At 36.8% G+C, this 23,009-nt stretch overlaps 1 protein-coding gene across 1 annotated transcript in view; it reads right to left on the reverse strand.

The window, feature by feature from the left end:
- Positions 1-218: 218 nt before the first annotated feature.
- Positions 219-23,009, reverse strand: part of cno (adherens junction formation factor afadin) — a 49,455-nt gene continuing 26,664 nt past the window's right edge. The window contains exons 7-27 of the mRNA XM_018445448.1: positions 22,611-22,707; positions 22,052-22,394; positions 20,311-20,549; positions 19,147-19,426; positions 18,232-18,888; positions 17,893-18,141; positions 17,589-17,729; positions 17,445-17,510; positions 16,968-17,041; positions 16,763-16,881; positions 15,932-16,075; positions 12,935-15,568; positions 10,886-10,984; positions 10,500-10,638; positions 9,962-10,189; positions 8,892-9,785; positions 5,847-5,976; positions 4,888-5,641; positions 4,421-4,680; positions 1,853-1,965; positions 219-1,662 (exon numbers count right to left, since the gene is read on the reverse strand). Coding sequence (XP_018300950.1) covers positions 1,395-1,662; positions 1,853-1,965; positions 4,421-4,680; positions 4,888-5,641; positions 5,847-5,976; positions 8,892-9,785; positions 9,962-10,189; positions 10,500-10,638; positions 10,886-10,984; positions 12,935-15,568; positions 15,932-16,075; positions 16,763-16,881; positions 16,968-17,041; positions 17,445-17,510; positions 17,589-17,729; positions 17,893-18,141; positions 18,232-18,888; positions 19,147-19,426; positions 20,311-20,549; positions 22,052-22,394; positions 22,611-22,707 — 7,928 coding nt within the window. The 3' untranslated portion in view covers positions 219-1,394. The remainder of the gene's footprint in view (positions 1,663-1,852; positions 1,966-4,420; positions 4,681-4,887; positions 5,642-5,846; positions 5,977-8,891; positions 9,786-9,961; positions 10,190-10,499; positions 10,639-10,885; positions 10,985-12,934; positions 15,569-15,931; positions 16,076-16,762; positions 16,882-16,967; positions 17,042-17,444; positions 17,511-17,588; positions 17,730-17,892; positions 18,142-18,231; positions 18,889-19,146; positions 19,427-20,310; positions 20,550-22,051; positions 22,395-22,610; positions 22,708-23,009) is intronic.

A 23,009-nucleotide genomic window follows, 5' to 3' on the forward strand; every position in this document is an offset into this window, starting at 1 on the left:
ATACAAGTAGAACCTTAGTTTGTATCTTAAAAGCTTTTGTTTGAGTTTTACAGTATGGTAGGGGCTCTGTCGTTCGAGTTCTATGAGGAATAGAACTCTCGTTTGAACTTTATGCAAAATAGAGCTTTAATACGAGAACTAAGTGCCGTCCATGCACATCTCTCTCTCTCTCTCTCTCTCTCTGTTGTGTGTGTGTGTGTGTGTGTGAGAGAGAGAGAGAAACGCATTATATATAAATATAAATCTTTCGTTATATTTAGATTTTTCATTTTTGTCATTTATACGCACATACACGCGCGCACATATGTTCCCGTTGATACGAATACGTTTTCCTTTTCTTTTTTTTTCTATTTTTTGTTCTATTTTCTATCTACCTTTGTTATTTTGTCATACTTCGTTAAGTGCATAATGGCATAAGTGTGTAAATCAGATACAGTGATACAATTTAAATATATATCAGAATCTTTCGCTGCCGAGAGATAAATACAAAACTAACACATACAATAATCATGCTGCCCGGCCTACTGTTCGTCTCCTCTTTATGTACATTCGCAAGCTACCCTCACGAAATAATCCATGCCTCTCAGAAGCTTATTTAGTACTCGCGAGCGTTATCCTATGCCATACTAGTCTTGACAAATTATATCAGTTATTTTATAATAAGATTACGTTGGTCCGGAAGTATTTAGGAATATTGAACGCATCGCGTACGAAAATGGTTGGACAGTTTCTTTATCATCGCGACTAAAATACGTCCGCAACATTATGTTGCATTATTGGTTCACAAAACACACAACATTTTTGGTCAAAGAGCTATACAAAATTTTATTTGTACTTCAACGTTGTGTGGACAATCGTTGCCGGCTAATCGAATTCATTCTGAATGCAAAGTAAGCCCATGTGTGGTATCATTAGTAATAAAATTAATTATAATGTATTGCTTGCGAAACTATAACTATACGCAGTATGTATATTTCTCTGTATGTTTCTTCATCCAGAAAATGCACGACAAAGTATCTAGGACGTTCGGGAAAAATAAGGCAGAAATATTCAGTAATCTTAATCATTATGTATAATATAGCTAATAGAAAAAATATGAATGTAAGCTTCGTAAGTGATAAACTTTTCTTACCCTTTGCTAACGATAGCTCCTTCAAATGAAAATATTATTCTTGTAAAAATTGAGGTATATGTATATCTACAAAAATGTATCATGTTAGCAGCGTGATAAACGTTATCTTTCGGCCAAATTATATAAAATTTAAACAGATTATCTTTTTGCGCCGCGATTATGCAGTTCACAGTCGTGACTTTCGTCCAATCGCCCTAGATATTTCAAAAAATATTTCATCTATCTTAATTGCTAAAGCCTGGAAATAAAAATGTAACATTTTTTAGGTCCTATTGTTATTAGTGTTATTGCCGCTGGTGGTGGTGTTATTGTTATTATTGTTATTATTGGAATTAAGTGGGCTGCTGATGTTGTCAATCTCACGCTGAGCGCGCGAGATCTTCACTTTATCTCGCGGTGTGCCATCCTCGCCAGTCTCCATCGCGAACATTTTCATTTTCTCCTTAAAGCTGAGCTTTTCCGGCACCGCGCCAATCTGCGAGTTTTGTTGCTGTTTCTGCTTTTCCGCCAATCGCTTTTGTCTCGGGTCCCTGGAACAGTAAAGTGTTTAGCACACTTGCTCTCTAAATCTGAATCAGTGGATAGTCCACTGATTCAGATTTAGAGAGTACGTCAAAAGATTCGTTTATTCGGTACTAGCTCTTAAAATCTTTGTAAGAGCGAGCGAGTGAGCGTGCGTGCGTCCGCGCGCGCGCGAGCATATGTACGACAAAAACTTACTTATAGACTTCTTGAGCTCCGATTACACCAGGGGTGGCGCCAGTAAACGAAGTCCCGGATCCTTCCGGTGTCTTAGGAGAGGCTAATAAATTCTCCGCGTCGTTGATAAAATTCTGGAACATAATTAAATAATAAGAGTATACGTATATTAATAATATTAATATGTAGCAAATACATTTAATGAATGCAAAAATTCGTGCCGGATTTTTTAAATTAAAAGTCATTTAATTATCTGACATTCAAAAGTCTTTACTTAAGGAGATCCTAAAGTGAAGCTCGACCTCCGACGAAATCACCAGATGTCGCTGTTTTTCCAGCGCATCTTTATATACTACCCATATATGTAATACTACATATAGTATTATTACATATGATACTACCACATCAATATCTTACGTATACCTACGTACAAATTTTCTAACTAACTAATCTTCAATTTATGCCATAAATGATACCGATCTCCAATTTGTAATCGATACCATTAATCCTAATCCTAAATTGGATCATTATCATACGCGACATCTTCATCCCGTACAACCGACTCACGAATATAAAGAAGACTCTTCGCGAACGCCGAGTTAGTTGACGGGTACTCAATATTCTGACAGTCCGTGACCGGGCCAGTTCTATTAGGCGATCAACTTTTTCTTAACTTGGTGCGGTCGAGTTCCATACATCTACAAAACACCCTCGAGATCGTTTTCATCACGGAGAGCCCATCCGAGAAGGTCTCCTTGTTCAACCAACTGATTTATACGTTCGGCCCGCACACTAAATAAGTCTCGGCCTTTATTTATTTTATTTATTTATTTATTTGTTTTTATTTATTTCTTTTCCTTCTCCTTTTTCTTTTTTTAGGAAGCATCCCCGAGTTTTAGAATTATTTTCATCATGCATTAGGTTCTTCCATTATCGTTAGAGTCATTTTGAGTTACCTGATGAAGATCGATTTGACCCGTAGCATCCTACTACTGAGTTAATCGATTGACCTTAGCGATTAGACCCGTAACACTAGCATGATCCGCGAAAATTAAGACAGCGTTATCCCTCGCCCCTTTGTTTAATCGTTTCTTCTATTTTTACGCGCGGAATGGAATAAATTTTAGTGGACTCTCGTCCCTGGTATAAAAGAAAATCAAGGGCTTTTGTCAAACATCTACGTCACCTACGGAATCGCCACAACTGACGCGAATGTAGATTGAGATCAAGATCGAGATCGAGAGAGAAAGAGCGAGGGGAGAAGAGAGAAAAGGAGGGGGATAGGGGGGGGGGGAGAGAGAGAGAAAGAGAGAGAGGAAGCGCCCTGGGATTACATCCCCTCATGCGCACAATAATACATAAGTTGACATTTTTTTCCACGAAAATCTTCGGAAGGCCATCAGAAAAGAAATGTATATGTTCGAGACTCGTGTGGGAGTCGCTTCGCGTGGAAGTCGTGCGCCTCTAAGCAGGAGGAAGGTGGGATGAGAGTCCTTTTTTTGCATGGAAAGTTGTATTCCTTGAATTCATCCACCTCATACCTTTCTGTCTGTCTAAAGTTATCTGACTCTTCATAAAAAAAGCAGGGAAATATTTACTAACTTTGACTGTTAATAACTTTTTAACGAATAACGAGCGACGCTCCTAAAATCTGTTGGAGGTTACTCAGGATCATGACCTTGACAACAAATGTCAAGGTCGAGTTCATTAGGAGGTGCTTCCCTAATCTAAATTTTTACCAAATTAAAAAATTTCAAAAGTGGCACTTTATGACATTTATTATTGCATAAATTAAATTATTATAGCTCGTTGAATTAATATACATAATTTACATTAATGGATAATAAATTTGACACTCAATTAACAAAATATCTATTATATAATAACATATGATAATTCCTAGATTAAATTTTGATCGAAGGTTGAATTTAAATTCGAACTTATTACTTTGTAACAAAAATGTATTTTTTGGGAGCAACCAGAATGATGTACGCATAAAGCAACAATCACAGAGACTGACACAAGTTATATACAACATGAAACATGAATGTAGATAACATAGGATAAAATATGAATAGAACATCTAATATTACAGCGGACACTTGAATGAGAGACATGATCATTAGATGATAATTGGTATAACTGACGATTCATGCATCATAAACATAATGACAGCATGATGTAGCAACGATCTGCTTTAACATTTATACCTTACTTGTTTATCTGCCATCGTAAGCATTTCAAAGATATTCATATTTATAATAAATTTGTATTATAAGTGATATAAATTAATATCTCAAGGGGATATTAATTAATCTCTAATTATTTAAATTACAGATCGTACGTTAGAAAATAGGAATGAGATCTATATGATCTCGAATGGTATTATTCTCTCAAAAAAATGAATACAAAGAATCAGGACATACGTGACAACGTAAATACTAAAATAATATCACAAGGAAAATGTATAACATTAATTTGCAATTTTTTAAATTGAGATCAAATATGTTAAAGCATAGGACAAAATACAAGTAAAGTAAAGAAGGTAAATGAAAAAGAATAAAAGAAATAGATGTTATAATTACTCACATTGGGATCTTCTCTAATGGTATCCATTGAGATTGACGGCGGATTTGACATTCCAGATGATACATTGCGTAGCATGGACTCACTGTTTGCATTCGAATCATGAAAAGAAACTCTTTTCATAGATGTTGACTGTTGAGAAGTGGGAGGTAGATTAGATGTGGTCGAGCCGTTTGATCTGAGAGCACTCTGCTGAGACATAACGGCATAACTAGAGCCTCGTTCTGGTGGTGGGGGTGCATCATTTACATTGTTTTGCGAAGCTATAATAAATATCATAAATACTACATAAGTCGAATCATGTAATTATCTAAAACATATAATTATAATATACTGTATTTGTAAATCTTTCGTTGATAGGAAAAATATTTTGAGACAATTTCTCTTTAAAGAAATATGAGAATACAAAAGACTCGAAGTTTAATGTTTCAAATTTATAAAAGTTTTAAAAACAACTTTAATTTACTAACACGTAGATATGTTAGGACCATTAATAATCAAGTTGTCTAAGCGCAACATGCCAGGATGTAGCTGGCTGCGCGGATGTTGATTCGACTGATATGTTTGCTGCTGCTGTTCTTCTTGTTTTTTCTGGTTCTCATATTCAGCCTGTTTCCGCTTCACTTCATCCATTCTCCGTTGCAGTTCCCTATCTTCTATGGAATGTGACATACTCATGGAATAAGACTTCTGACCAGAACTGAAATGGCTATGTGTGCCATAATTAGCTGGCGATACATGCTCTTCACTCTGACCCGCCGTTTGTTGTTGCTGCTGATTTGGTTGTACGTGCAAGCTATTATTTTCTTGACCAGGACTGCTCATTTCGACATTCTGAGGCACTGTTTGATTGGGCAGAATGTGAGTGTGACTGCTGGTGACAGATTGGCTGCTCAGGAGAGGCAAATCACCTCTCATAGACTGGTTGCCTGTGATTGTTCTCGATAAAATCGGTGGTTGCAGAGCTCCATGGACAGTTCTGTCTTGACTGGCTGCCATCCTTAGCAAGCCCTGAACGCGCTGCACACTTTCGTTGTCTAAATCGTTGCTCTCCTCATCATCGTCCTGATTGGCAATCTCCTCCGCACGCTTCTGGAAATCTCTTTCCAGTTGAAGAGCTCGCAATTGCTCCTCCTGCTGCTGAGTTCGATGTGTCAGCGCACTTAGCTCAGCAATCTGTTGATCTCGCCATTGACGAGCGGCTTCTCTTCTACGAGCTTGTTCCTAAAGATACCAATATCAAATAAATGTTCTTAAAGAAAAATATAATAACATTGCAAATTCCAGTAAATTTGTTTTTAAAACTCTCAATTACACAACAATTATCAAGAGAGAACAAAAATTTCAAGAAATATATAATAAAAAAATGAATCTAAACTAAAATTTATCACTCTAACGAGACTTATCGATTTCATTCATTATTAATTACCTTCTCTCTTTCTTCGCGTTGCCAAGGGTTCGTCGCGCTATATTGATACTGACGCGGTTGCTGCATGGCACTGATTCCTCCCACAGGATAATAACTACCTCGTGGTGGATCCTGCATGCTTGCGGTATATCTACAAAGTTTTCCTTCGTTATCTCTTTCACCAACTGTCACCAACTGATTAAATTAATCGACGATTAACTCGCATAAGTGCCAACAGTAATTTAATGTATCAGAACGTCCCTCCTCTCTCTTTCTCTTCTGATACAAACTGTGTTTAGTTCTCACATTGGCAATCGTGATTGATCATCGATTAGCGTTAATCGAAATTGGTGGAAGGGGCCCTAAGACTAGGTCCACAACCTTGCTTTAAGAAGCCTTAAGTCATTAAGTCGAAAGAGATTAATGCCTAAATTCTAAGCAGAATCGTAAGGCTTCGTAACATGTTTCTGTAAGACTTATAAGAATTTTTAAGTGCTTATAAGTGCTTTTTATACAATATTTTTTTAAACAGCTTCTTACTAGCCATAAAATTTACAAGAAATCGTAGATATTTACGAATAATCGTACATCTTACGATACATACGCATAAAATTAGAACACTAGTCATAAGTTCTTATAAGTTTTATGAGAACACATTACGAGTCCTATGATTCTGCTTAGAATTGACCATAAGTAACAATAATTTCTGTCTTTAAACTGTTTTTGCGCAGTCTTTAGGTTTTAACCGTTAAGGCCCGTCTATAATACAGTAGTAAGCTTGGTTTAGAAGAAGTAAGAGTAAGAAATTGATCAATCACAGTCGATTATTCTTTTCACAATCGACTGTGATTGGTCAATTTCTTACTCTTACTTCTTAATCCAAGCTTACTACGTGTATTGTAAGACGTGTATTGTAGACGGACCTTTAGACTTAAACGAATTGAGCAAAACCCAATTCTTACGGCCTAAAAGCATAAGTTCTGTAGCCGATATATCGTCACTTAAGCCCATGACACATACAAAAACGTAAGGCTGTAAGACGTAAGGCTGTAATCAGTAAGCGAATTAGCCAATCACGATAAAGACCGTAAGGCCGCCAGTAGCGAATCCAATCTTATGCATGGTCTACAATGGCAGTAGCAGTAGTGGATGAGACTGTAATGCGTCGCCTACAATACACGGAGTAAGAAGTACGAGTAAGAAATTGACCAATCACAGTCAATTGTTCTTCTCACATTGGACTGTGATTGGTCAATTTCTTATTCTTACTTCTCACTCCGTGTATTGGTAGACGACGCATAAAAGTAACAAATTGACCAATTACAGTTGAATGTAAGAAAAATAATCGACTGTGATTGGTCAATTTCTTACTCTTATAGCCTCATTCATTACTGATACTGCCATTGTAGACGACGCATTACGATTTCCTTATTGCTTACGTGTTACGACCTTAGGTTTTTGTATGTGCCATGGGCTTTACAACTTAAAGCTTACGGCTTACGGCCTCTTAAAGCAAGGTTGTGGACCTAGCCTTAGGATCATACTAATGGCATGGACCTATAATATATGGACTGCGCACGGCTATAGTATATGCCGGGTTTTCGTGAAGCCAGCAGAACTGAGAGAGATGGAAAGAATTGTACCATTTCTCCCCTCCATACATACGCGCAACGCGTGTGCCGTAACAAAATGGAAGAAGAGAGATAGCACTTCCACTACGAGAGAGGTTATCTAAGGGCGGTATTCATAGTCGATTCTTATATTCAAGACCGCCTTAAGTACAGTCCATGAAGTAAGAGTAAGGAGACTTAACTAGATAGGACATGGAGAAAAAAGTTGGTCACGAAAAATGTTCTGCCATGTCCGTCGAACGGAATAACTTGCAACATCCCATTGCCATATTGAATATTTATATGTGTGCAGTATACTTGCGACTGTGTTATGCATATGTGTATTAAATACGTGTGTCCTAAAAAGTAAATAGCTTGCCCTCCTAAAATCTTAATAAAAATATACTCATTCGTCGCGTTTTCACTCAAAACGAAAGAATCTGTGAGAAAAACGCGGCGGTCGGCCTTATGAACCGAGTTATTAAGCGTTAAAGTTCGAGACTACTCTCTCAGTTCTGCCGGCTCAGCATATACTATAGGATGGCGCAGTCCATATATTATAGGTCCATGACTAATGGGCTTTCTACAATAAGTCATTACCTAAGCTTTAAATCTTAAGCCATAAGAAATTGACCAATCATAGTCAATTATTCTTCTCACATTCAACTGTGATTGATCAATTTCTTACGGCTTAATACTGGCTGCAGACCAGCGCGATGTTTGTCGCGCGCGACACGCGATATCCAATGGGCGTACAAGTTTACCGATGTTCTCATTCTAAAGCTATACGCTCATTAGATATGTCGCGACGAAATGGTGATAGTCTGCAGCTGGCATAAGACTTAGAGCCTAGATAATGACTTATTGTAGAAAGTCTATAACAAGCATTCTACTAAGCATTTTACAATGAGCCAATAAATCAGAAGTTAGATGCTGGAAACGGACCAATCACAGTCGTCAATTTTTAGCTTCTAACTTCTGATTTATGACTAATGACTTATTACCTCGGACCTACAATAGGGTTTTAAGCTTTAAGCCATAAGAAATGGGCGAATCACAGTCGATTATTCCCCTCGGATTCGACTGTAATTGGTAAATTTCTTACAGCTTAAGGTTTAAAACACCTATTGTAGATCCGGACTTATAGAATGGCCATAAGACGGGGTGCACAGACTCTTGCATAATCCAATCAGAGTCGAGCTAGATTGATGTTGATTGGACCCCAACGCTTGCGACACTGCGATGCGACTAATGTAGAACCAGCTTAATGCATAACACGTAATGCATAAGAAAATGTACCAATCTAAGTCCTTCGTTTCCTTCTTTTCCATGAAATAATAAACTGTGATTGGTTGAATTTCTTATACCTTACGTGTTATGTATTATGTAAGAGTCTATGTTCCTTGCTTAAATCACATAATCAACAAACGACCTCTAAATTCATTAAAATGCGTACCTCGTGTCGGCTTGCTTGTATAGAGGATGTGTCGAAGTGCTGGGCGGCGGCGGTGGTGGACTTTCGCTAAATGTATCCTCAGATGGCAAAGCCGGTCTCGTTGGCGGCACTTCTGTAGAGTGGCCATCTCCGTTTTGCGCACGGTTGTCATTCCCATATTGATCGACGCGGTGTTCTAGATTACCATTCGGATAATGCGGATTATTCTGTGAACCTGCGAAATGTCGGTTCTGTTCGGCGTATGACTTTGCCTCTTGGCTGCTCGAGTCTCTACCGAGTAGATTTTCATTTAGTGACTGATGGTCGCGCGCAATCGTCTCGTTTTTCGATTTGGGCATCATCATCGGGCCGAATTGACTTCCAATTACCGGATATCGGTTGGGATTGTATTGACCATATTGACCATACTGCGTGCTGTTATATTGAGTATACTGGACATCCGGGTAATTGTAACTGGGCGCATTTTGTCTCGCGACATAGTTGGAGGTCGTTCCTAGACTCGACGTGGAACCGAGTGGCCTTGGTGAACGCAAGTTCGACACTTGTTGAGCAGGAGGAACTGCCATTCGAGTGCCGATATTGTACATTGGCGGTCTATGTTGATTAAGCAATGGTACGCCACCACGCAATTCTCGTCGGCGAACTTCTTCCTGCATCTCCTGCATCTTCGCCTCCTGGCGGATAATGTCGCGCGAAGACTGGGAACGTGGTGGTAGACCTCCAATATGCTGCTGTATTTGATTGCTAACCGCCGAGTAGCTCTGCTGTTGGCCTTGGGTGATGTAAGCGGATGTCGGACGGTCTCGGAAATGGTTGCCAACTTCCATAGTAGAGGGACGGTTCAATGAGTTCTGTGAACCCTTTAATGAACCCTTTTGGATGTGCTGAAGATTTCTGCTAGACATAGCAATTAATTTAGAAAGTATTCAAAACAGAACAGTTAAGAAAAATTATAAAATTACGTTCTAAATAAATTTATAAGCACATTTTTGAATATCAAATAATGATTAAACACTAAATGTGGTATAAAAGAAGTGCTTATATAAAAATAGGAAAATATGAGGTTATACCTATCATCTGATTGTTGTGGACTGATTTGTTGCTTCACCGTCGAGTCTTGGTTTCGATAAATACTCAGATTTTGATAAAATCGCTCTGCTTCTGTGCCCTGTACATTCGATGGTGCATTCATGTGCGACGTACTTGGATTCAAATTGGGCGACGATTGCTGCCTGCTGACCAAGCCAGTGGACGGTAAAGTTCCGATTCTCATGGGATCATGCAAGTTATGGCTTGATCTATATATACAAGAATATGTTATTCTATAAACATATCGTTTCTCGTAATTTAACAGAATGTACAATTTACAATAAAAAAACATTAGATAATATTGAATGAAATTAATACATAAAAAAAGGTTGATTAAATCTTTCTGATTTTAGATACTTTATACGTATTGGTACTTTTAAAAAATTTATTATTTTTAAGAACTATCTCTAGTTTCTCTAGGACAGATTATGTAAAATTTCATTTAGTGTCGAAAAAGTTGGGAGATATATTAAAATGTGCATCGAAAGCAATTTCAATTAAAAATGCGATGATATTTACCTGGAACGTAAGGAAGTTGCACTGTTGATTGTCGCCATAGGAGGTGGTTGAACAGGCGGTGTAACGCTGTTGCTGGAAGAAGCTCTGCTGTAGCCGGGATTGAACACTTCATGCTGTTGCTTAGCCTCGGTATCCATATCTACATAAATCCCATTTTTATGTACAAGCGAATAAATAATGTATCCTTGCATATACTCTCCTATCAGATATATCCTTATCCTACTTAAATCAGAAGATGTTCCTCTTATATTTAATCTAGTAAAATCATGAAAAACTGTGCAATTCGATAAGAGATAAACACCTATGCTAATATATCTAGTGAAACTGATAGATAAAGCTGTGTCATTCGGGCACAATGTACACACACAAAGCTCGCTTTTACTTACTATGCAATGCCGGTACAGACTTGCTGCTATGGATTTGCTGAAGAGTGGCGTCATGTCCAAGCCGCGACGGTAAATCCCGCTCACTCATGCGACGAGGACCTGTGGTAGCCCAAAGCGGGTACACAAAGAGATAGCTTTGAGTTAATGCATTGATGAACATGAAGGTATCGAAGCGCGACATTAAAACGATTACTCATGCACATATGCAAAGCATTTGTTGAGAACAAAAACGCTTTTTTTGGATCGCAGAAGTCTAACTTTGACAAGGTGAAAGTGATGAAAAAAGAAAATGTCATATGGTCAACTGTAAGATCTTTATAACAATGATGAGCATGAGCAAGTTTGTATATGCATTATTGTGTTTCAACAGGACTACAAAAAATAGTTCTCGTTGGCTGGATATTAAAATATTGATACAGCTATTTAAAGTCCAAAAGTGATTCATAATTTCAATAATAGAAAAATATTACATCGGATTTTACAGAAAGGGCATTGCACACAATAAATATTAATTAATATTTAAACAAATACGCTGCGTGCACGTTTGCATTATGTAATTAGTTTGTTAATTAGAAATATAAGAACATGTAATTATGAAATAAAAAATACTTATTTTGTCACAATTATTATGTAGTTCATAATTGAATAATTGTATCCAACATAAAACATTCTCTTTCTACGCACATAACTACTATTATGTGCACGCGATACCACAAGTATATTGCTAAGCATATTATTTTAAATGCAGTATAATGGAACAAAGAAAGTATCTTGAAAAAAAAATTATATTAATGTATCATGCTTGCGTATAGCAAAATATATCGTGTTATTATTGTGAAAGATATATTGGTGTTGTATTTTATAATTAAATGTTAATTAAAACACAAATTCTTTGCTGTAAAAGCAAGTTCTCTACTCTATTTAAACTAGAGAATAATTAATAAATTTGAGTTGATCGGGATAAATCTAAAATGTATCCATTCGACTCAAGATTTTTCATTTTCATGTACAATTTGCGATTTACTGCAATTAAAATAAAATAATTCTGCTGACAACGATGGTGAACAGATAGAGCAGACTAAACTGAGTCGAAAAGTCCTCTATCATTTTGCTATATTATTAACGACGTATCTTAAAATCCAGACATTTAGAACTTTACATCGCAATATCTCCGCTTGTAGGGCACGTAGAAAAAAAAATAAAAACACTTATTATACAATCCGAGCGGTAGCTATGGATTGAGCGTATATTGAACTTGATCAATTTAGCCGTTATTGAGATCCGATAATCTCAATTTAGCCGTTATTGAGATCCGATAATCTCAATTTAGCCGTTATTGAGATCCGATAATCTCAATCCCCCGCAACTCATAATCGGCTCGCGTAAAGGAGGCACGGCAGTGTCGCTGCGCTTGGCTTAGCGCCGAGACACTACCGCGTCTCCAGATTTGCAGGATGATACTTGCAATCCACTCTTCTATAAAGCAAAATTAGATATTAAAATATCAATTTAACATAAATAATATGTTAATCGATGCATTTATATCAAAAACTAATCAAATCAATTTCTTATCCCGATCAAATCTTCAGTTTCTCTCAGTTTTGTTTAGAGAAAAAAAATTTTTCATGTTCCTTATATTACTTATATATGTATACATATGACAAAACAGAAATTATACTTATATTGTTCTAAACACGTTATCATTTTATATATAGCTTATTATCTGTAATTTTATACAATTTTATAAAGATAATTTAATCAGTTATCAATTATGCCGTTTTATCATTACCATGCCACAAAAACGTATTGCGAATGAAGAATGTGAAATGATTTATGTTGAAAATCGTTTGGTTTTGCTTTATCACAGCTGTTTTATAAATAAATAGGAGCAAACGTAATAAGTATGTAAATAATAGCCGTGCGACACCGAGCCGTTTGCAAATGTAAATTTTTCATTCGTCTCATTCAGACGAAATGAAAGTGCTTGAAGAAAGAAAAATCCGACTATAAAAATGCACATTCAATGTATAACACGTAGTGGTAGCTTACGCGAAGCGGACCGGTCATCATCTTTCAGTGAGCTGATCTCGCGGAAACTCCAACTGTATCTCTCTGAATCGGACTTCCATCTCGAAACGTCAAACTTGCTATGAGATTTCCCTTCTATTCTCAATTTTTGTCGTTCCATATCTTTCGCTTTTTCACGCGACAATTTAAGAGAATTATCTTTCAGCCGATCGTTGCTTATGCGCTTCATGCGAAGTCTCTTTTTCAGCATCCAGTTAAATCTCTGTACGTCAGCAGATCGTTCTAAATTCGTACACCTGTCTTGCTCGTGCGATTCTCTCTTAGATTTCAATTCTTCAAGCGACAAATGACGATTCCAATGCATGTCTTCTCCGTCCTCGAGGTCTAATTGATCATCATAGAATTTGTCAAATTTTGTTTGGGTAGAATGAACATAAATAGAATTTATCGAATTGTCTCGCTTTCTCGATCTCTTTTTCGATTTCAATTCTTCAAGAGAACGATAATGGTGCCATCGGACACTTCCGTTAGGATTTGAGATCAATTTATCGTAAAACTTGCAAGATGAATCCAGTTCTTCGGAGATATTTTCAGAGGATCGTGTTCGATCATCATAATCAGATAAAAATTTACTATTTAAAATACTTTCACAGCTTCGTGTTAATTTAGTAGACCTGTCGTGAAGATTTATGGCTCTCTCAGTCTCTTTTCCATAAATTGCAGCACCGATCAGATTACTTTCGCTATTACAAAGAGGTCTGGCAATTCGCATTCGCAGAACTGAACATTTATTATCACTCAATCGTGAATATACGTCTGTATGTGACATCAATGAGCTTTCCGAGGTGTCGTTGGAGCAATTCTTAGCGGCAGAAATATCTACAAACAAGCATTTGGGATATCTTTCGCAATATTGATGAATCTGTGACTTGATATCTTCCGAGGGCTGAGAACCTTTCGCAACATTCGATAGTGACAACATGATGGAAGATGAAGGAGATCGAACGGAAGGCAGAGAAGAGGATGATGAAGAATCAGAAGTTTTCTTCATTTTTTTAAAGTTATCATCTATATCGACCAACGACAATAATTTTTCTCGAGGTGCTGCCTCTAATTGCTTTATTAAATTCAATTGAGTCAAATCATCAATCGCGGATGTTTTATTATTCTGATTTTTTTTAGAAATTATAGAATCTTTTACTATGTCTTGCTCTGGTATAAATAAAGGCGCATCGGCGTTATCTAGATTTGAGAATTGCTCGAGTTGTTCTGCGATTACTCTCTGCTGCTCGAGGGAGAGTTTGGAGCTACTATTTTTAATGTTATCTTTTCCAGTTAACATATTTTTTTGGCTTCTACCTATAAAAAAGGCTTGAGATTTGCTGCCATCCGTTGCCATGTCCTCCATCTCAACAAAAGTTATATCCTCTTTGGTATTAAGAAACACCTGATCTTTGCTACTATTATGCGATATGTTTTCAACTTTTATCAAAGCTATATCCTTCTTAGTACTAAGTAAACTTTGATTTTCATCTTTTATAATATCTTTATCGTGATTTTCGTCCCTTGCTTGGATTGTACTTTCCTCAGTATCAATTGTAATTTGTTTGTTCATTGGAATCCTGGCAATCGTGACTCGTTTACCGCCACAACGATGAAACTTACATTTCTCGATCGCAAAATCGCCATCTGTTTCAACATTAACTAGAATGATATCGTTGTGTCTCCCATCTGAACAGAGCCGAGAGTTTTCATCTCTTTCTCTTGCCAAGTCCGAATCCGATTTGTATTCTTTCTGTGCATGATAAGGATGGTGCAAATGTTCGTCGCTTTTATGCGACGTCATGATATTTGGCTCCGACACGAATTGACGGGAACCATTCAATTTGATGGACTTAAACTTGATCAGACCTCCGTCGCCAAGTTTCGAGAAATGTTTCGCTAGCGCTGCGACTCGACCGCACCCTAAGCGCACTTCTTCCGGTGACTTCCAACACTTCTCCATTTTAGATTTGTCACTGGACACGTCGTTATTCAGTCCGCTCAGATCGAGATGCAACTCTGGCATTATCGTGTACATTTTAGGAGTCGAGATTCCTTCCTCGGTATCTCTCTCAGTTCTACTCGACGCGCAATCATCGTTAATCGTGGAACTAGATTCGTCCGCGCAATCTTCGGAATTGGACGTATCATCTAATTTGTCCTCGTACCGTTTATCAATATTCAATACATGTTTTATGGTATCCACGTCTTGAAGACGCAAGAAATCGTCTGATTTAGATTCTACAATGGAACCTGATCCAATTGTAACGTCTTTGGTAAACAATATTGATTTATTCGCAGGAAACGAACTAGTCAATGAAAAGCTTGGATTGTTATATGTATTTAACTCAAAACTAGATTCTAGACCGTTGAAAGTCTGCTGTCTATTACGCTCTATATTTGTGCGTTTCTGAGAATTTTTAAGATTATAGTTGTTACAGCCGGCGTTAATACAATGCTCGCATTTGTTATTTGGGTTTGTCTGAACACATTCAGAGGACTCTGTAAAATTAATATCGTCGGTTTGATCAATGTAGGGTATATTATCGAAAAGATTTCTATCGACAGTCAGCGGTTCCATTAACAGCGAGTGTTTATAGTCTTTCGTAATTCCTGCATACTCTCGCAGCGGAGTGGTGGTCCTTTCGAACAGATTTAAAGCATCTGTCGAATAATTCAAATTACTCGTCGCGGCTCCACTTTGTTCCGTGCTGCCATCTCCTTCCTCTATTATCTTATCGTCCCTCTCATCGCTTTCATCCTGATATATGACGGATGATACCTCATTGTCGCTCGTGATAGAAATCAAGGGACAAGGTATACGAGGTCTCGAGAAACGCACGGGAGATACAGTAGGGGTAGATGAACAATAGATGTGTTCTCTGTCGTCGACGGAATAGACACTGGGATACGCGCATTGGTCGATCTGATTATGGTAAAAAGGTGTCTCGAAAATGCATTGAGATGAGATCGCACCTGGTTGAACTAACTCCTGACACGGCGCCTGCTTCGGAAAGGACAATAAGTCGCCCATTGAGTGTGACGTGGCTGGCTGATTGGTCGTCTCCGTTGCCTCTACCGCCGACTCTAAGAGCTCGGACCTGGGCCGAGTCTTACATGCTGTATGAAACAAGTGGTTAGTCAAGCGTTAATAAAGCGGGCTCTTTTCCAGCGAAGCAAAGCGAAAGGCGTTATTCTGACAAAGCGATTACTTGGATTAGAAAATGTCCGCTGGCGATAAATCTGATCAGTATTTCGTGGAAAATAAGACTTGTTGATACGTATGTTTGAAGTAAGAAAATAACATGCTTGATCGTTTGGAAAAGTTGTTTTATGTCATTAAATTAATTCAATTTATAATAAACAATTTTTATCATGTGCATTATTTGCATCATGTGTGTAATTTCATGATAAAATTTTTGTACAATAACTTAATAATTTTTTACTCTTTTAGGCACAGTTTCACAACGCATTAATTCTTAACCGAGATTTAACTTATTTATTCCTTATTTCTTTTTAATTCTAGAATTTGAAAGAGATGAGAAATAAGTTGAACTTCAGTTAAAAGTTAATCGTAAGTTGTGAAACTGAGTCTTTATTATACTTGCACGATAGAAAGAAAAGTAGAAAAACTGAACTGAATTTCTTATAAGATATAAATCGCGTACAGAATTATTTTCTTTACGCGCTTTATCGATTGAAAAACTGATTAGGTAATAAAACCCAATTATAAGATTTCAATTATCTTTCTCTTACTCCAAAGACTAAATTAGTTTTGGAAATTACAGTATTAATCTTCGAACTTACCTCTTGACATCACAGGAGAAGGTTGAGATAATAACGTTGCGAGTCCATGATATATAGCGCCCTGTTTCGCAACTTCCAATGTTACGATCGGACCGGTACGTACAAGATACTCAGCAGCTCTGCGAATAAATTTTAATGATATAATATTTTGAACTGTTAAGAAATTTAAGTTAAAATTACATATGTATATTAAAACTTTTCGTACTTTTCCTGCGTTATCCCGACCAGACTTTGTCCGTCTACCTTGAGTAGTTGATCACCTGCCGTCAATCTGCCATCCTGAAAACACAAATACATAAAACTAAATTAATTGAATAATATGAAAATTTGTTTTCAGAATTCGTAAAAGCTTAATCAGAATTACTTTAGTGTGTGCGCGTGCTTGTGCATAAGTTTTGATTTCATAATAGGGTTTTTTAAATTTTATTTATTGTTAAAATTGTTTTGTTTTTTTTTTTAATTTTAAAGAAAGTTTTAGTTAATCTAACCATATTTAATGCAATATAACGCATTTAATTTAATTTAAAAGCGTATAATTAAAACTTGGCACATCCTAAAAATGTTATCATGTATAAAATATTATAGATACGATAATAATTAATATATATTAAATATTATCATTTTAAACATTTTGATGTCGTAATAAATATGAAATATTTCCAAATAAACAGCAATTACTTACAGCATCTGCGGCACCACCAGCAACAACACTTTTGATGTAGATACCTAAACGATCTTGTCCTGCGCCCTACGTATCAGAATTAAAATAACAGATTTAATATAATTTTATTATAATAAATAAGTATGCGTAGCTACGAATGCACACCTTTGCTGCAACGATGCTTAAGCCCATACCGTTGGTACTTTTGTGTAATTTAATAACATGTATCTCAGGTTGAGTTTGGTTTTGATTTATGTGACTGATGTAGCCACCCGATCTATTACTCATTGCGCTGGGACTACGCAACTGCAAGAAATTAAAAAAAATTACATATAAAAATATTCTTCTACAATTATTAAATTAGAAACACATATAAAAATGACGGATTATCAACGTTATGATTTGCTTAGTAATTAATTTTTGTATTAAAAGCTATGTAAAGATTTTCATGTAAAAATTTGCAGCTTACATTGTTGTGATGGTCTATCATGTAAATGGTCCAATAACCACTACTGGTAGGTTGAGCTGCCATTCGACATAATCCGTCTCGTTGCAGAGGTGCCAGAAATTCCGCTAATCCCGGTGGGACACCTCTTATTACTTCGCAACTGTAGCCATCCTCGGGAAGTAGTAATGCTAACCCTAGGACAGGTTCCTCTTCTAGTCTTATTTCGCGGCCGTCTGCACGTGCAAGTGTATCCGCGACACTCTCTGCTACCTATGATACATAAGATCGATTGTATGAAGAATATGAAATGATATTTTATTTTAATAAGAGATATAAACGCAGATTATTAAATATACTCACTCTCACTACGTTCTCGATCAACTCGGCAGGTAGCCTAGGCTCGTCCGCGGCCGGTTGATATTTTTGTAGTAACGCCCTCACTTGTAAAGAATTTAATTTAAAGCAGGTTGAGCTTAGCGTGGCCAGCTCCTCAGCATTGTATTTCGGAGCTTGTAGTAGATGAGTTGCCTGCATGATCGTCGCCAAATGACATTGACTGGCAAGTTCCAGGCCTTGTCTTTCGGCCCAGGTCTCTAATGCGTTCAACCTCGCTTTGAGTCTGCGTCCGAACCATCTGACGCACAGATTTCCATTCGAGACGAGGGTATTGAAAGCCGTGGCATTGATCGCGTGAAACAGATGACTAAATAACTGTATCGTCAATGCAGCATTCACACGGCATCGTCGTAATAAGGCCATCGTGTTTGAAAAAATCTGCAGCACTCCAGCCTCCTTCGCTGGTTCATCTGCGTCCGCCATGAACTGTGTCATTGCTGGTGTGAGCTCTAATGTGACGCAGCGCACCAACGAGCCGAAGGCTGTATGTACCGCTTCTGCCAGGATATCTTGCGCTCGCGTGGAAAATGCACCCACATGCCGGTCACTCTTCAACATATGTAATAGCTCCGAGCCATTCGCTAACCAAAAGGCCAACGACGAAGCGTCCATGTAACGTTCCTAAAAACATAATTTTCCTTAAAATTCTTCATATATATTTCATATATTCATTATACATTATTCATAAACTATTCGTATATGCTATTATATGAATAATCACTTGTAACATAATCACACTTTTAGATTCTATCTAAACTAAGACACTTTTTTAAATAAAATTACTGAAATAATTCAAAGATATTTCAAAGTTTACATGGACCATCTTAAAAAATCAGATACTTTGTGCTTGAAAGGACAAAATTATTCACGTGGAAATACCTGGATAACGCGTTGTATCATAGTAGCAACATTCGCCAACATGACGGTAAGTCGATGCGCTCTTTCCGTAGGCTGCAATTCTGGTCTGTAATGAGTGCTGGCGCGATATCTGGCGCTGAGATAGAGGGTGTACGTTGGCGCCAACTTGAACTGTGGCGCCGAGGGTTCTACATCGGTGATGACAGCGTGAAGGAATGTCTCCTCTGTCTCCTCGAGAAATTCTAAGACAGCTGGCAGAATTGGATCGGTGCCTCGCGGTTGCCGATCGTATTGTGAGAGCCTGCTAATAATCAATAGGCATTAATTTCTTTTCTCGTAATCTATTCAAACTTTCAAATCTTCTTTTTCAAAAGTAAATATTAATGTTTCCAAAAAATAATTTAACGGCATACATTCATACAACATTATATTTTACAGTTTCCTTAATTATGAATAATTCTACGTATACATTTATATTATTTATAATATTGTACAAAAATATTGACAGTGTACATTCTACAATGCAATGCTATTCTAAAAGAACGCTTAATAATGCATAATAATTGTGCATTCAATAAATAACTTAGCTAAATTGACAAGCTGTAAATGTAAAGTGATCAAATTAAAGAATTAAAAAAAAATAAGCTTATACAAATCACGAAAATAACTTAAGTTAAATCAAGCATACTTTTTAAACATTTCATAAGAAATGCACAGAATGTTTTGAAGAACGTTTTACACTGTAATTGCTCCTGATAAAGATCTTAAGATAAAGGTATTTGCATTATAAGTCTTTCATTATAAACACGACTTTAATATATGTTAATAATTTCTAATTGTATCTTTTTTCGATGTAAGTCAAGCATCATAACCCGTCGTAGAATCATCATTAATTGACTACGACGCGATGATTTATTTCTATTTGTTTATTGCGCTGCGCTGATGAAAACTAGAAAGTAGCCGAAACGTACGTGTTTTATCATATAACTTATTATATAACTAAATACCAAACGTGAGTTTTTAAACATTGATTGAATAGTTTTTTTAGTATTAATATGTACCGATTACGCGTACTAATTACAAGCACCAATTCTTAGTAGCCCTAACTTCCTCATTTTAAATTGTTTTGAAACATAAGAAATTCAAATTGTTTTTAAATTGTTAATAATTGTTCCGGTTTGCTACCTGTTGCCGTCCCTGCTGCTGCTCAGACTAGCGGTTTCCACGTTTCCATCCAGGTCGAAAGTGGTCTCGTAATTGTGCGTGGGCTCCGGCGGGTGCGTGGGACTACGAGGACTACGAACTGCTGCAACAGCAGACTTCGAGGGGCTTGACGGAGTCGCTCGCTCTTGAGCTTGACCCGGGATCTGACCACCGCCATTCGGTGTTCCAGACCCCGGATGAAACTTCTCTGAGCTGACGTCCTGACTGGTCGCGTCCGGCGAGCGTCTATCGTTACGTGTATGTAAAGCGAGCATCACGACAGGAAAAGCAAACGTAAAGCACATCAAGCGAAATAAACTCAAAAAGTGAAAAAAGTGTAATAAAAATTCGTAGGAAAATACGTTTCGGTTTTTTAACAAGATATAGCCAAAGGTATGGAAGATTTTTAATAAAATGTCATAATTAGATTAATTCATGTAAAAAGTTCCTTTAATCTTTCTTCCTTTCCTTTCTTCTTATTTAATATAAAAAGATTTATACTGTGCTTCTCAATTTATAAATTTTAATATTTATTAGAAGTATTCCATACTTTCACAGAGACAAAGCATTAGTAATTCAGGTAAAATTATTAGAAATCTACATATGTATAAGATTTAATGCAATACGGCAACAAGAGTATCTAATAATTGTAATGATATGAACTATTGTTCTAAGTGTATTCACATTGCAATACAAAAAGGAACATGTACTGACTATAATAACGAACGTGCAACATTCGCGCATCGCGTCTATTCTCTCATCTGATTGCAACGATGAGAGAAAGGAGAACTCAAACTTACCGGTCATAAGCGTAATCGATCTGTTTGTTGGAATCGTGTCTCTGCCTAATGCGCTCTAATAACAACAGTGAAATTTATTATTATATTAACTCTTCAAATTCTCGATTCAATCGCACTAACAATTCAATATATAAAATTAAATTAAATTTAAAATAAAGAAAATTTTAATTTTATTTTATATAACAAAATTAAAGTTTGTTTGGTATTTTATTATTTTTTTAAACGTATTTAATCATATAAAAAAATATTTAAATAAAAGAAATTGTAATTTCTTCATGGATCACGACAAATAGAGCAAATCTTAATTTAGGAATCTTAGTTTTAAATATCAAATAATCACATAAGTTTGAAAAATTTGATTATTTTTAAATATAATAAAATAATAATTCGAAATTAAAATAAAAAAATTTGCTGTACTAGTTGTGATTCATATTAAGAAGAGTAATCAGATTTACATAAATTACGCGGTCATATATAGGGTGTCTGGTAATTCTGTTTATCACGCGTTCGTGGGCAGGTAGAACGGACTAAATTGAGTTAGAATAAAGCTCTCTACCATTTTATAATTTTCGCAATAGTTAACGAGACATTAATTTCTAAAGATCGTCGAATAAGCGTATATCCGGCCATGCCGCCAAATGTACGCCCATTGCTCGCGATCGCTAGACGTGCGGGGAGTTGTTTATTACAAGCAGCAATAATTGCGCACGGCGGCGAAAGAAAACAATTCCCCGCGTGACTATAAGTGACTACGATCGATGGGCGTGTATTTGGCGGTAGGTTGGGCGGATACGCGATCTTTAGAAATTAATATCTCATTAATTATTGCGAAAATTGCAAAATGGTACTGGTAGGACTTTTCAACTCAGTTCGCTCCACTTGCCCACGAGCGTTGTCGGCAGATACCCTGTATATACAAATACAAAATACGAATATACGGGACTACACCCTGATTGCAAAAACGGACGCACCTGCAGAATGGTCGTTTGATGTATCCTCTGATTGTTAACATACGTATGCGCGTCTCTGGAACACGGCGTAAGAGTCACAATGTTCTCGGTAAAGGCTATAACGCAATGCCTGGGCATCACCGTCGGTCCCGGCAGCGTCAGTGTTTGCGCTTGCACCGCTTGCGGTCCTATCGGTCTCTCTGATCCTACCTCCGTGACATTCGGTTGTAATCGGTGTCGCACTCCGGCGCCATTCGGGATATCGCTGCCGTCAGGATTAAGTTCTAGCAGAAATGGTAGCCTCTCATCCTCATACCTATAAAAAGCAAATATGGCTAATTTTGTCAAAATGTTCGTTAAAGAATTAAAGATCTGCTATATATATATATATATAGGGTCTGCTACGTCATGAAACATTACGGGTCATCAAAATATAACTGATTAATGATGGACTAAACATCCATCGGATAAAGAATGTCGGGCAACTTCTGATGTATTCTCCGAATAAAAATTTCCCTAAAACTTGACATACTTATGATCCAGCTCGTTCCACTTTCCGGATGGTTTCTTTTTACGTTTCCGCGGCATGTAATCTGCAGGCCTCCTCCTCACGTGAAACATAATAGAACCTGCAATAAAAATGCATGTCGTAAGATTTTATTCGAACACATCAAAAGAGGACAAACTGTGCTACTGTATAATTTATAATCTAGCACATGTATAAATTTAAATTTGTAAAACCAAACAAGCTGAGGAGTACAAGTCATAAATATAGTATAGACAGACAACAATTTCTCGAAGAACAAGACTTAACGTATAATGACACAAAATTGTCCGAATTTCTTAAAATTGATAATGAAATTGACATGAATAAATAAATAAATAAATAAAAACTTATAACTAGTTAGTGGGCATAATGAAGGGTATCAAA

The sequence above is a fragment of the Mycetomoellerius zeteki genome, unplaced genomic scaffold (genome assembly GCF_001594055.1).
Source record: "Mycetomoellerius zeteki isolate Tzet28-1 unplaced genomic scaffold, Tzet1.0 scaffold104, whole genome shotgun sequence".
NCBI lineage: Eukaryota > Metazoa > Arthropoda > Insecta > Hymenoptera > Formicidae > Mycetomoellerius > Mycetomoellerius zeteki.